This window comes from Acanthopagrus latus, chromosome 21 (genome assembly GCF_904848185.1).
Source record: "Acanthopagrus latus isolate v.2019 chromosome 21, fAcaLat1.1, whole genome shotgun sequence".
Taxonomy (NCBI): Eukaryota; Metazoa; Chordata; class Actinopteri; order Spariformes; family Sparidae; genus Acanthopagrus; species Acanthopagrus latus.
Genome location: NC_051059.1, coordinates 18916262 through 18931272, shown reverse-complemented (window position 1 = coordinate 18931272; position 15011 = coordinate 18916262). Strand labels below are relative to the sequence as shown.

Sequence of the window (15011 nt, the reverse complement as noted above, 5' to 3'; positions counted from 1 at the left end):
GTTTGACGGATTAATGGGACGGACGGAACAAGAAATTTGGATGGAGGATGAATCTCAGCCTAGAATAGATCCCATGAACTTTGGGTTCTGATCATGATGGAGAAGCAGATCCAGTAATTTTTTCCATTCAGTGGTCAAATAGTCCCTAATTGTACTTTATAATCTGTCATTCTTATCCAATGATAAGGTGTCTCTATCACATCAAGATATAGGTGCAAAGATTTTGAAAGCACAATCACCAAAATTTGTGTACTTGACTGAAACTTGCAGCTGATATATTTAGGCGTCAGGAGAGAACTCAGATGGAGGCAGTTTGTGCAACATGACCTTACAAAGAAAGATTTCCAGATGCTCCATTCTACTGTTTTACAAGAAAATTATAGTAAAAAAAAAGATATATTAGATAATAAAATGTAATGTCTGTTGCAGCCCTAATGACCATGAACCTCTCAACATTCTTGCTCACTCTGCCTGTGTTGTCTCTGTCTCAGCTGCTTGTTGTACAAGCATGTGGCCATGGACGGCTTCAGCTCTGCACTGGGCTCGCAAGGAAAACTCTCCAACCGCAACGGACGCAAGAGGAGGCAGGCTCGTGTGCGGCGCCTCACCCCAGATCACCCTGAGATGGCCGCCATCAATGGCAGACAGGTAGAGAAGATGACCTGGATATAGAGCTGGTTTCACCTTTAAAGGATGAACCCGTTGAACACAAAGCTGTAAAACAGGCCGAGTTCCTTGGGAAGGCTCTTAACAGCTGTTTCAAAGTCCAGATTAAAGGCATGAGATTGAGCTTTTGGCTTCCGAACAACAACACTTGAACATAGTTTTATAATCTTATACTGATTGCTTTCCACTTCCCTTAACATGTTTGTCCTTTCATCAAAATAAAATGTATGATCTGTGTTGTGTAGTCGCAGCTCCAACTGAGTCTACGCGTTCCCCGTCCTGGCCCGTATGTTCTTGTCCTGGAGTACGCCAGCGAGGTCGACACTGTGCAGAATGTCAACATACTCCTCAGTGGCCAGTCAGGCGGACAGATCCAAGCCAGGGCTAACATTTACAGTTGCGCCTACAGGTGAGTCTTGTATCTGCCGCTTGAGCATCACAAAAACATCTTTATTTACTTGATTTATGTTTTTACTGTTAAAAAGTTGTAGAATCTCTTTTCTCAGCTGTTGTGTGTCTCAACGCTCGCAGCTTTTTGTGCCGGAGCGTTGCGGTGGACAGCAGCAATCACGTATCAGTGCTGCAGCTTTCTCACAAGACCGACGTCCTCCTGCAAGCTTCCACTGCGTCATTCCTGCTGGTGAGGGAAATGTTTCCACAATGGCTTCCAAACAGCAGCGTGCAATTTGTAATGCATTTGTTTCTCTCTGTAGTATAAAGTGTACTCGGTTCCGGCAGAGGAGTTTTCCATCGAGTACGTAGACCCCAAGGTGCTCTGTGTCTCCACTCACGGCCGCTTCACTGAAGACAGGTGCTTCACCTTGAATGAACCTCATTGCATGCTTTTAATACAAGCTGATTTTGAATGTAAGCTGCAGTTAAGGAGACAATTCTTCCTGACAAGAACTACATGCTGTGTTGTTGTGTTGGAGTATGGAGACAAACATCTGTTTTGCAGGTGTGATGGCATTCCTCCAGCTGGGAAAAGTTGTTCACCTTAGGCTGAACTTTGGGTCAAAGCTTATCTCTTGTCACACTCGATTTACTCTCACTCCCCAGCTAATGACCTCGTTAGATGTTACAGATACATGTGAACTGTATTTAAACCTGTCAACTGTCACTGAGTAATTTACCTCGGATAGTGAAGAAAAAGCTTCCCAAAAGGGAAAAACATGTAAACAGAGAAATAGAAATCAACCTCAAAGCCTCTGCTTCCATATTTAGAGAGTATTTAAAGATGCAATGTGAAAATATAGCCCGTCCTGGTAAATGCTAACACTTCCCTTCACAGCTAACTGAGCTAACTAGCTGACAGCAGCGACAGTACCGGTTAGCAGGTGCTCTGGTAACATGCTGCCTCTTGTTCATTTTGAGCACGACTTTGACAGGTGGCCAATAGCTACATATTGCACCTTTAAGATCTTCCTAAAGGTAGAGCTTAAATGTAGGAATCAGTATGAACAATGGTACACGATTGTGCACCAATCTGGAATTTAAATAGAAAAGAACATTTGACCAGGAGGTGTGGGATAAGATTGTCCAAATACTGGAGTGAAGACGGAGCTCATGCAGCCTGTTAGCCTGTAAAGCTAAAGCGTTCCTCAGAAGTGTGTGTATATTTAGTGTGTGATGTCAGGATTTCTGTACATCGATGAGAGAGAGTGTGATAACCAGAGGATTTCAAGGTTTAAAAAAAGGATTATTGGAGATTAAGGTCTTTTCATTTGTCGCGGTCTCTGACTGGCCGCTGACCCCTCTCCTAACAGCTCACATTGTTCTGCCACAACAGTGCTTGGCAATCATCTCAAACACTATCAACAGGCTTTGAGTAACAACGTCTTGTTGCTCTTTAACGTTTTCAGTCGACACTGCATTCTGAGGCAATTCGACAAGCCAACCTCAGCCTGGATTTTGTACGCCGACCGCGATGGGCAGCTATCTTCGGCGCCAGCTGCCTCTCTCCAGCGAGGAGAGAATGAGGACTGGAGACGGAGACGACAGACCGGCCAGTTCCCAGTCCGTGAACCTCAGAGTGATGGGGTGCTGCTAAAATTCCCTCAGGTAAAAACCTTGAATACTTTGAGCTGCTCTGAACTTAAAGTGTGTCATTGAGCAACATCTGCTCTGACATTAATTACAATTTCACCATGACTGACATTTTGACACGCCTTCATTTTTTTCCCAGACGGAGATCACTTTCACACCCAGGGAGCCCCTCACGGGCAGGAATGTGGTTGTGGTCCATTATCACCAGCCTGAGCATCCCTCCTTCCCCGTGGAGGTCCGAGTGAACGCAGGGCGTGAGTGGAAGGGTAAGTGTGGGAGGGCGTGGCAGGCTTACTCCTGTCATATGAAGTAGATTAAAGAGTTGACTGGCTCCTCTTGGACATAAGTGAGGTTGCTCAGGCAGTGAGAAAAAGACTGATTCCTCCTTAAGAGCAGATTAACTCCTGGAGCTCATGACAAGATGATCAAAGGCCTTGGACAAACTTCCCTATATGGCTGTAATGGAGGGATGGATTATTGTGCCACATGCTTGTGTCTCACTTCTTCTTTCCCTCCTCAACTTCAACTCCTTTAACATCTCTTGCAGGTTCGATAAACGCATCCTTCTGCCCCGCGGTGTCAGGCTGCAGGGAGGTTGTGATCGCCGACAGGCGCATTGCCCTCGACTTTGACCAGAATTCTTGGCAGCCGCCCACCATCTCTGTGATCGTGCCACCGAGGAAGACGCTTACTCTGGTCAGTGATGTGTTTAGGGTTATTAACACACACAAAAAAACCTTTGGAGGTTGGCAGTAATCGGCAGCTGTTTTTAAGATCACTGGTATTGGATTGATACTCTGTATCGGCCGATAGGCAAATTCAGGCATCAAAATCAGTATCAGGAAGGAAAAAATGGTATTAGGACATCTCTAGATAAGTTTGAATAAATGTATTTAATTATATGAGAGTTAAATCACAGAAAAATAGAAACAAAATGAAGAAATTGTTAAGACATAAGTCTGCTGGTTTGAGGAGTCTTTGTTTTTCTTTTGTACTGGAGTTGTTCAGGTTCAGTTCTTGGCATGCTGAGGTCCTCTCTCCTCAGTGTTATGCCATATACCCGAAAAACAACAATGAAGGGCCTGTATTCTACCTGGCAGCCCCACTCAGCTTTATAAAGGCTTCCAACCTCTGTGAGGCGGGGGCAGGTCGGGCTTTGCTTGCCTGTTGTTCACCTACTTTATTTTTTTCCTTCTCCAAGATAAAGTCAAGCAGCACAATGTGGCTAAAACACCTCAAATCCTCAGTCAATCTGTTTATCGCTCTCTCTATCCTACTGATAAATATGTTTTGTGCACAAAACATCGTTTGATCGTTTGTTACGGTTTGTATCTTTTGTATAGGATTATATCTTGCTGGTTCCTGATAACAGCTACACTCCAGATCTCCTGAAAGAGAAGCCGCTGGATAAATCTGCAGATTTCATTCAACAATGCAGAGGAGAAGGCTTCTATATTGAGTAGGTGTCCACCGTGTCCACTTTGAACTGACATTTTTAGGAGGTAATCACATGTTGCTGGATTTTTGTTTGAGCTGTTCCCTCTTCTCTCTGTGGTACCACGATGTTGTGGTTGATTTAGCCATCAGTGCCTCACAATAATAAAAGAACAGTGGAAATTTGTGCATATGCTGCCCTCTAGCTGTGGTAATGGAGAAAAAAACCACATCTGCATCTGAAAGAACATTTTATTTATTTTTCTGCCTCTTCAGTCCCAGAGCTTCTTCCCAGTTCTGCAGAGACTCAGCCCGCTCTCTTGCGGCTGCCCATAATGACGGGGCTCTCCCTTGCAACTGCGACAAGTCCGGCTCCACAGGGGCCACCTGTGATCCGGTTGGAGGACAGTGTCCCTGCAAGCAGCACGTCATTGGACGGCAGTGCACAAAGTGTGCCACGGGATATTACGGCTTCCCCTACTGCAGGCGTGAGTGAAAGCGACGGCTCCCCACTCTCTTACGTCTTGTTAGTTCATTTGTCTGAATGACATCTCCCCTCTCTCTCGCCCTCTCTGCAGCGTGTGAGTGCGGCCGCCGACTGTGTGACGAGGTGACGGGACGCTGCATCTGCCCTCCTCAGACGGTCAAACCAAGCTGCGAGGTGTGTCAGACTCAGACGTTCAGCTATCACCCTCTGCTGGGCTGCGAGGGCTGCGGATGCTCTCCAAACGGCATCAAAACCGACGCAGGGCCCGACTGTGATCGCGTCACCGGACAGTGCAGGTCAGTGCAAAGCTGATCGACAAGGCTGCAGACTTGGAGGTTAGAATAACACTGTATGTGGTAATGCTGCAACTAACAATGGTTTTTAAGTTTCCTCTGCTGATTACTGCTCATTACGGTTTCCCTGAGCCCCATGTGACGTCTTCATGTTGCTTCATTAGTCCAACCAGCAGTCCAAAACTCTTCATTTACTGTCATGATGACAAAGAAAAGCAGCAAGTCTTTACATTTAAGAAGCAAAAACCAGCCAATGGTTTGACAACTTTGTCTGAACTTTCTGTCTCTTCATGCTCTCTGATTTTTGAGTAATGGAAAAAAAAAAAAAAGCCTTAACGGTAAAACTGAAACATAACTCCAAACCACTTAAAGTGATTGACGAGGGGATTAGTCCACAGCCCAGTCACGTTGATATAGCCTGTCTTTTCTGCCAAGTCTTGATTTTAGTCTCAGAAATCAGCTCCAGCACTCAGTTGATGTCTCTGTAAATAAAGAAGCAGCAGACTGCGTGAAGAAAATAGCAGCATAAAGCACCGTAATGTGTGATGTAATGTCTTACAGTTGTCCATTTAAATGTTTGTTTGTTCCTTATTTGAAACAATATGCTTTTTTATTTCTTATGTAGCTGTAAGCCTAGGATCGGGGGCCGGCAGTGTGATCGCTGTGCTCCAGGTTATTATCGCTTCCCTGACTGCGTACCTTGCAACTGTAACCAAGGCGGTGTCACACCTGGCGTGTGCCACCCAGACACAGGCCGATGTCTCTGCAAGGTGAGTCCCGTTTCATCACCTTTGCGGGTTCAAAACTCCCTCTTACACATTACTGTTTGTTTGGTCTTCTCTTTCTCTGACTCTCGCTCTCTCTTCCTCTCTCTCTCTCTGGTGCTGCTGCCATGTTTTGTAGAGAAACGTTGCTGGTGTCAGGTGCGATACCTGTCGGGAGGGTTCCTTCTATTTTGACCCCTCCAACCCTCACGGCTGTACCAGCTGCTTCTGCTTCGGGGCGACTGACCAGTGTCAGAGCTCCAGCAAGCGCAGGGGGAAGGTGTGTTTGCTTTTCGTGCCCGTGCTCGTCTGTGAATGCCTTTGGAAATGTTATGCCTGCAAAGCTTTTCTGGCTGTTAACAGCTAAATGATGAATAACATCATTTGTTAAATGAAGCTGACCGTGTTGTTCAGGAAAACAGCTGATTGTTAACACACAGTCGCCTCTGTTGTCCAATGAAATGAAGCTGTTTTCAAGGGTTTATGTCTATGTTTATAAGTTGTAAGCCAGTGGAGCCACATATAAGCTGTGAGTTGTGACACTGTCCAGTTTTTAAGATAGCTTTTCTAATGAAACCCCCCCATTTATCCTCCATTTTAAGTTTGTTGACATGCAGTCCTGGCGTTTGGAAAGCCCCGACAAGGAGGAGGTTACCTCAGTGCTGAACACAGCCAGTAACACAGTGGTGGCAGACATCCAGGAGCTTTCTCCCACAGTCCAGACTCTACACTGGGTGGCACCATCGTCCTACCTGGGAGACAGGGTGAGTCCAAGAAGGGGAGACAACATCATGAATGCAAGAAACTGTCAATAGATATTAATGCAAATGTTTAAATATGGAAGCACACACAGTATTTCCAGAGTAAAAGCTTAATGGTTGTTTTTATTGAGAAATAAAGCCAAAATAAAAGTGCAGAATTTCAAGAAAAATCTGTATTTTCTTGGCTTATTTACCTTTATTATACTTGTACATATATTTGTTGTATATTTTTTGTATCCTCAATTGTTCCATATCTTAATGTTTCCTTGTTGGCATTATGTTTCTTGGTCAGGTTCCCTCAGTTCCTAGATTGCTGCTAGATTTCTTGGCTTATTTTTGTTCAGTGTCATAGCTTTGTCCACACTCCCTGTTTAACTCACTGATTTACAGTTGTTGAGATCTAAAGAGGCAAAAATCTACCTTCTCATTTAAATCAATAGTTTGACCTATTTCTTTTTAATTTTTTTAATTTTAGTTTAAACATATTTTAGGGTCTCTAATGATTAGTACAAACTAGTTTGGGAGTTGGTCCTGATAATCTCAACAGTAATTTTACAGAACACACAGAACACCAGTGTTGCTGGTTACTGCTGCCTCAATCGTTTAGTTAGTTTGTGTTATTGTGCTACTGTTAGTTGTCAATTCTGAATTATTGTGTAAATACACAATACACATTGCGTAAAGATATGGGGGGATCTGGGTTCAACTTCTCGTCACACCTTTGGGACGTGTTTTCACTTCTGAAAACATTGGCTCAGATCTTTCAGTTGAACTGGGTTTTTGGCCTTATCTTTTCCAAGTCTTTTGCAGTTATGGGTTCATTTTTAGAACTGTTGCAAGGTCCCTAAAATCTTCGTAATTGGTTAGATAGGTAAAATGCTACACTATAATAACTGATAAAAATGACGGCCATAATTTGTACCTCGATATTGTGAAATAGTGACATAAGTTGCTCTGAAGTCCTCTCAGGGTAAGTTAACAGGTATTTCTGCTTTTCCTCCATGTTTTAGGTTTCATCTTACGGTGGTTTCCTCACCTACCAGTCCAAATCCTTTGGGATTCCCAGTGAGGGGATGACTCTGATGGACAGAAGACCCGATGTTGTGCTGACTGTGCGTACTGCTACTAGTCATATATTTTTTAATTGTCAGAAACACAGTTTTTTTAATCTAACTCATTGTATCCCCCTAGGGTCAGGATATGACTCTGATCCACATGGCTTCACAAGTCCCACTTCCAGACAGGCTGTATCAGGGCCGAGTCCAGCTGCTGGAGGTAAAGCAAACACCAGTTCCTCTGCTTGACTTTAATCAAGGTGTCACTATGGATTGATTTCAAATCTACCACATGATATGTGAGGGGATAAACACAGACTGAGGATTTCTTTGTTCTTGGAGCCTTATCAGTTATGAGGTCGTTCAGACGAACAAGTTGATTCCTGCATGAGCTGTTTATTAGATGATAAGATATGTTTGCGTGAAGTAGATTTTGACCTGAAAGTGGGGTGAGTGAAGAGCTGTGAATGTCGTAAAGGAACTGTGAATTCCAAGTTCAAGTCAAACTGGTATTAGTTGTAGTTATTTTTGGGTATAAGTGAAATTTTTGAGTCGTCAAAGCCTTCAGGCTTCATCCACAGAGGAACATTATTAACTATACTAAGTTTAAAGAAAGTTGAGTTCATTGTTGTTGAAATATCCACACGTTGAACAGCTGGACAGATACTGGTCTTTTTTCCATGTTTTTTAATTTAGTACAGAGCAAGTCAAGATGATATATGAGCAGGTGTAGATGATATATGAATACTGTGAAAGTATAAAAACAAAAAACAGACAGAGCCGATGCAGGTGCATGATGGAAGGTTCCTGCTCAGGTAGGTAAGAGCTGACCAATCAGAGCAGGCTGGGCTTGTCGGGAGGGCAGCCTTTAAAGAGACAGGCACTAAAACTTGTTATCAGACAGAGGGTGAGTATTTCCAGAGTATAAGCTTGCTGGTTGTTTTTATTGAGAAATGAAGCCAAAATGAATGTGCAGAATTTTTTAATCAAGGTGTCACTACGTATTGATTTCAGATCTACCACATGATATGAGAGGGGATGAACACAGACTGAGGATTTCTTTGTTCTTGGAGCCTTATGAGTTAGGAGGTCGTTCAGACCAACAAGTTGATTCCTGCACAAGCTGTTTATTAGATGATAAGATATGTCTGTGTGAAGTAGATTTTGACCTGAAAGTGGGGTGAGTGAAGAGCTGTGAATGTCGTAAAGGAACTGTGAATTCCAAGTTCAAGTCAAAGTGGTATTAGTTGTAGTTATTTTCTGTTATATAGCACATTAAGATGATATATAAGCAGGTCTAAATGATATATAAGCAGGTTTAGATTATATGTAAATACTGTGAAAGTATAAAAACAAAACAAAAATAAACAAGACAGAGCCGATACAGGTGCATGATGCTCAGGTCGGTAGGAGCTGACCAATCAGAGCAGGCTGGGCTTGTCGGGAGGGCAGCCTTTAAAGAGACAGGCACTAAAACTTTTTATCAGACAGGGGGTGAATAGAGGTGCTGCAGCAATGGGCAGTACAATGAAAATATTATGTTTTCCAGTAAAGCACATTTTTTTGAGAGACACCCAAAATATAAGTATGAACCCTGAAAATGAGCATAACACAGGACCTTATGTATCTGTTATCTGCAGGGAAACTGGCGCCATGCTGTCACCAACAGGCCCGTCTCCAGAGAGGAACTGATGATGGTCCTGGCCGGTCTGGTCGGCCTGAGGATCCGAGGCTTGTACTTCACTCAGAGCCAGAGACTGAGCTTAGGGGAGGTGGGCCTGGAGGGGGCGACCAACACAGGGACGGGCGGCCCTGGAAACACCGTGGAGGACTGCTCCTGCCCCCCTCAGTACACCGGGGACTCCTGTGAGGTGAGGAGTTCGAATGCAATCAGATATCCCTCAACACTGCTGCTGTTGACTTTTTATGATTCAGTGATTATTCACCTTCACAATTTGTGATGTTTTTTAAATCAAATAATAGTCTTTATTAAACTTGATTGGTTACAAGCAGATGTGGTTAAAAGAAGCTCAAATAAGTGTAACATCACTGAAGGCTTAGCTCTCAGATATTCATGTCTTAGGCGTGGACAAATCTTGGAATGAATCCAGCTAACATCGGTATTGACATAATCACAAAACCCCCCATATTTTTTCATGTCTGAAATCTGCGCAGGTGTGACGATGAACTCATCAAAAACATGGTTACAGGGTGGGGAGCGGTTTGGAGAAATTATGAGCAGGGTGGAGCAAAGCCTCTTGTCATCTTCAAGAAGCTCCTCCTCGTATTTTTAGGGTGTCCTGACACGCCTGAATAAAGTACCGCACCCTATTCCTAGAGGAAAAATTCATCATGAGAGGGAGCTTTGGGTGGAATGTACTGGAAAATACCAGCCGGAGAGCTACGCAGCTAGATTGTGTAGCCCCGGGGCCGGGATATGTTGCACAATCACGCAGACATAATATTAGTGATTATACAGCTATAATCACTGGCATGGCTACAGCTCATCGTGCAAACAACCGTGATGTAGTTGCTAAGGAAAAGCTTTACTCAATTTTTTTTTTTTTTTCATCCTGGGAATGTTGCTGGCTGGACTGAGCATGTTTGCTCTTCTCAGATCTGAATTGTGTACACATGATTGACGCAGCGCTGAATAAATTGAGAACAGAGCAACCACTTGCTTTGAGGGGCGTTCCTCTTTTTACGGATCATTTATTAGTGGAGAGATACCGTATTTTCAATAAAAACTTTAAAATGTGTTTTTTTTTTCCAGTGATGTCTGTTGCCATAGCTGTGGTTATCTGTCTGTGTGTCCGTCAGCAATCGTCAGACGGGGAGTGGTTTTAAAGGAAGCTTGATTATACGCAGCCCGAGGCGGTATGACAAGGCGCCTCGCCTTAACAAGTGGGGTGTGGCAGCTGGCAACACACTGTTACTCATAAACCTGAGTGTTGTTACCTGAGTGCAGGTGGAGTGTGCGCGTGTGTCTGTGAGGACAAATGACACACCCAGTTGTGTCTGTTGTGTGTTTGGGGAGCGTGATTCAGGAGTGAGTTTGTTGTCTGAGGAAGTCTGACTTTCCTACTAGTCACATACGCTTGCACCAACACAGTTATAGACCATATATGCACATACAGCGTTTGATATTTGGATTTGTTTTTTAACAATGATATTTTTTAATTTGAGATGTATCATATCATTCTTAAAGAGAAAAGAAAGAACCCAAAAGTGTAAAAGTTAAGTCATGCTGTTAAAATATTATTTTGGTGGAAGTGAAAGTCACCCATTTGAATTAATACTTGAGTAAAAGTCATGAAGTTTCTGATGTGACATGTACTTGAGTTTTAAAAGCACACATAAAAAATGTGCTGCGTTGGCTCTGACGCAGCATGTCATCTGCAAAGTGACTAGTTACAAAAGTAATCAAATAAATGTAGCGTTTGCCTAAAAATGAAGTGGAGTGAAAGTATAGGGTAGCATGAAATTATAAGTTCTCAAGTAAAGTAAAAGGGCCTCAAAGTTGTACTCAGATACGGTACTTAGTTACATTCCATCCCTACATTAGACATATACAAACAAAAACAACATCACACACACCTACACAGATAATATGACTGAATATAAACACACTGTTATAGTTTCATTTGATTTGCCAAATAGAGTTCTTTATCACCACTCGCTGCAGATTTAAGCAAACAAGGCAGTATTTACACTATTGTGATTTCCCTTTTCTCTATTCACAAATGATAAATAGTGGATTTCCTGTGTGTCTCAAGTTATTTTGGTTGTGTGTGTGTGTGTGTGTGTGTGCGGGGGGTGGGCGGCGAGGAAAGGTGAGACAGCGAACATGCATGTGTGTGCTTGCGCGCCTGCATACACTCACTGCTGATCTGCAAGGCTGACTCAGGTGGGTGACGGGGCGTGTCCTCTCCGTGAGCGTGAGCGTGTGTTTAAGAGGCCGAGGCAGGGCAGAGTGGAGCGTTATTTCACACAGACTAAACGTCAGGAATGTTAGAAACGCATATGGATAGACGGAGACACACGGGGGTTTCGTTACAGACCCTGATATGTTGGACTTTGATTGGACTTTGCCTCGCCGGCCACAGGCCCTACACCAGACAGGAGCGAACCCGCCACGCCAGGCACCATGACAGATGGATTCAGAGGGTCCAATACCCTTCGCCTAATGACCAGGGAACTCAGAGGATAGAGTATCCGTCAGTGAACGATGAGGGTACCCAGGAGCTGCGCTACCCCTCAGTGCAGGACAGAGGACAGACAGTTCAGTTCCCCTCTTTAGATGACAGTGGTGCCAGTTCTCAGATTCAGGTAAAAGTCTGTGAGGATCCTGTTCTTAAGAGGATGTTGCTTCACTCTAGCTGTAGGAAACACTTTTCAGCGCCTCAGGTGTGGCTTGTCAGACTGTTATCTGAAAGCAAAGGGCACGTTTCAGCCCTTCACTGTTAATTGTTAATGTTAGACACTCAATTCAGGTCAATTTTACTGCTGTGCACTTAATGACCATAATGAGGTCCTGTCTAGGTAAAAAAAAAGCTTCTTATTATCCCTCTGCTTTTTTTATTTATTTTTTTTTTTTAGCTAAAATAAAACAAATTTTGTGTTTACAGTTTATAAATATGTCTGCTATAGTAATTAATTGTTGAATTATATCACTCAATGTGCTGAAAAAGGAGGTAAATAGTAAAAAGTCCAGAACCAGATTACCACAGGAATACCAAATAGAATAGACTATTGCGTTTAAATTGTGTGAGCTAAAAAGTTGTAACAGATCAAAGTTATTGCTGCTTTAGTGTATTAACGGGGAAAATCAGAAGCAGGAATGCCTTTTAACAATTGATAGGATTTTTACATTATTATGATGAACAATCTTATTTTATTATTATTGTTTTAGGTTTTTACTTCACTGGTTAAGCCAAAAACCTTTAATCTCTAAAATGTTTCTCAGTTGTAATTTCCGTCCGTGACATTGTATAATCAAAGTAGTATCATCATTTCTTTTTATACATTGCTTTAAAGGGTTTTTAGATATTAAGTGGTACATCTGGGTGTACGAGTTAAACTTTAACGTGTTTTATTTTAATGTATATGTTTTTTAAATGTTTTTTTTTTCATAACATCAAAGGGGTATCTGCCATATACACAGAAACAGAAGACAATGTTTTAGGAAAGAGAAAGAAGATAAAACAAAACATGAAGATGAACAAACAACAACAGAAAGGAGTTCAAATGTTTTTTGGTATTTTTCTTTATTTTTTGGTGGGGAATTTTTTCTTTGCAGTACATATAAAGAACCAGAAATCAAAATAGGAGGAAACATACAGTCAAACAAATACACAAACAAACAACAAAAATCAAAGGAAAAAAGTTTCTTTTTCTTCATATTTCTGTTTTTGTCTTTTCCAGAAATGTGCTCCTGGATTCTACCGAGACAACAGCGGGCCTTTCCTGGGCCGCTGTGTGCCCTGCGAGTGCAACGGCCTGTCTGCTGAGTGTGAGGACAGGACAGGGAGGTGCTTGGTAAGAAATAACTCCTTTCCCCTTATTAACAGCATCGTGACCACAGGTTAGAGCAGTTAGATACCCTGACACACCTAAAACAACGAGTGATTTCCTCATCCCAGCTGTGAGCCGCAGTTTAGTCAGAGTCTAGACCTCTTACCTCCAGGCTACACTTTGTGTTTGTCATGTCACCATATCAAAAGCATATCTTGATATGGGTCCCTGTTCTTTTGTTATGGCTCATTATTTTCCTTGATAGGATGATGCGCCCTTACAAAAATCTCCGCCGTCTCCCTTGTGTTACTGTTATGCAAGACACTCAGGACTGTGCCTGTGTGTGCGATGCATTCATGAGTACACACCCTGGCAGCTCAAAGCTGAATGGACACTAGCGGGCTGAACAAACTTGCTCTGTGTGATTGGCAGGGAGATGTCTCCAGTTTTTTTTTTACCCCCAGATGTTTTCATTCCTGCTTCAGTGCAATGAAAGACTGCTCGAGCTGGTACATTGGTGTGTGAAAAGGCTGGCTGCAGTGAGCGGACAGTTAGACGCTCCCCTTCAGTCTTCACATATTGTTTACAATTGCTTTAAAGAGTACATCACGTCTTTTCCAGAACTGTAAGTACAACACAGCTGGGGACAGATGCGAACGCTGCAAAGAAGGTTATTACGGAAACGCGGCCCAGAGGACATGCAGAGTTTGCCCGTGCCCATTCAGCGTGTCCACGAACAGGTAGGAACAGAACACCTCCAAACAGCTTCGACATGATAAAATCAAAAAGTGCACGCCAGGAGTTAAATCTTGATCCCGCTATCTATGTGCAGTTTTGCGATAGGTTGCAGAGAGGTCTTCGGAGACTTCCAGTGTATCTGCAAGGCGGGCTATACCGGAGAAAAGTGTGAGAGGTGAGTCAGTTGAATGGTACACAAAAGCTGTACTTCAGAATAATGTTGTTTTATTGCTATTTTGACAATCTGTCTGATTTCTCTTTCCCACAGCTGTGCTCCTGGTTACTATGGTGATCCGCTGGTGCCAGGAGGACGTTGTCGGCCCTGTAATTGCAATGGCAATGGAAACAGCTGTGATCCCAAGACCGGAGGTTAGATTTCTTGACTGAACAATTCATTAATCCACTGTTAAATTACTGTAATTCCTCAAATGATAACCAGATCCTTTACTATGGTAGGGCTTTGTTTGAGGCAGGCTTGTATTAGAGACTTCGATAAGTATAATTAAACTCATTTTTTTTAGCCGCTGCTAAAGTTACTGCTTTACTCTGGTAATACAAACTCAACACCTGTATCAATTTCTGATTAAAAGCCCTCGGCATAGACAGATATCCTTCATATCTTATCAAGGCTTTTATCGTGAAGCATTCACAGGAATGTGATGTACAAAACAAGGTTACCATACTGCCCTTGAAAAGTAGCTACTGCCATCTTGTGGCATGTACATATTAGTCCATTAGTTTGGCTGTTGGACCATGCTAATATTGGACAATGTTCTTTTTTTCCAGTTTGCAAAAACACACTGGAGCCTGGAGACACAAACACTGATGAGAGCTGCCAAGGTGAATTGATAAAAAAAAGGACTGAGGCCTGACACTGTGACATGTAGTCTGCAATACATTGAACATGATCCTTTGCTAATCCAGCCGTCTCTTGTAATATTCCAGAGTGTGACAGCTGTGCCCAGACTTTACTAAAGGATCTGGAGAAGCTGGATGATGAGCTGCACAGGATCAAGGCTAAACTGGACAACGCTTCTGCCAGCTCCTCCTCCCAGGAAAGGCTGAGGGATCTGGAAAAGGCCGTGACGGACACCAAGGTAAATTCAGTGAGGACACGAAAGTCAAGAAATGATGCCAAATCGCGATGCAAACTGCAATGACCATAGGCACAACGAGATTGTTTGATTTTTTTTTTTCCTTCTATTTTGCACTTTGTACATCTGCTTGCCACACACAAACAGTTTGGCACAGGA

The 15011-nt window shown here is 43.0% G+C and overlaps 1 protein-coding gene across 3 annotated transcripts in view; it reads left to right on the top strand.

Annotated features, from left to right (window-relative positions):
* Positions 1-15011, top strand: part of LOC119011453 (laminin subunit alpha-3-like) — a 59094-nt gene that overhangs the window by 29757 nt on the left and 14326 nt on the right. For all 3 annotated transcript variants that reach the window (XM_037084590.1, XM_037084591.1, XM_037084592.1), the window contains exons 25-46: positions 492-648; positions 912-1075; positions 1198-1306; positions 1380-1477; positions 2529-2727; positions 2852-2978; positions 3260-3408; positions 4056-4171; positions 4423-4634; positions 4725-4929; positions 5552-5696; positions 5830-5970; positions 6293-6454; positions 7462-7563; positions 7643-7726; positions 9147-9377; positions 12931-13044; positions 13642-13760; positions 13853-13933; positions 14027-14127; positions 14545-14598; positions 14704-14855. In XM_037084590.1, coding sequence (XP_036940485.1) covers positions 492-648; positions 912-1075; positions 1198-1306; positions 1380-1477; positions 2529-2727; positions 2852-2978; positions 3260-3408; positions 4056-4171; positions 4423-4634; positions 4725-4929; positions 5552-5696; positions 5830-5970; positions 6293-6454; positions 7462-7563; positions 7643-7726; positions 9147-9377; positions 12931-13044; positions 13642-13760; positions 13853-13933; positions 14027-14127; positions 14545-14598; positions 14704-14855 — 3022 coding nt within the window. The remainder of the gene's footprint in view (positions 1-491; positions 649-911; positions 1076-1197; positions 1307-1379; positions 1478-2528; positions 2728-2851; positions 2979-3259; positions 3409-4055; positions 4172-4422; positions 4635-4724; positions 4930-5551; positions 5697-5829; positions 5971-6292; positions 6455-7461; positions 7564-7642; positions 7727-9146; positions 9378-12930; positions 13045-13641; positions 13761-13852; positions 13934-14026; positions 14128-14544; positions 14599-14703; positions 14856-15011) is intronic.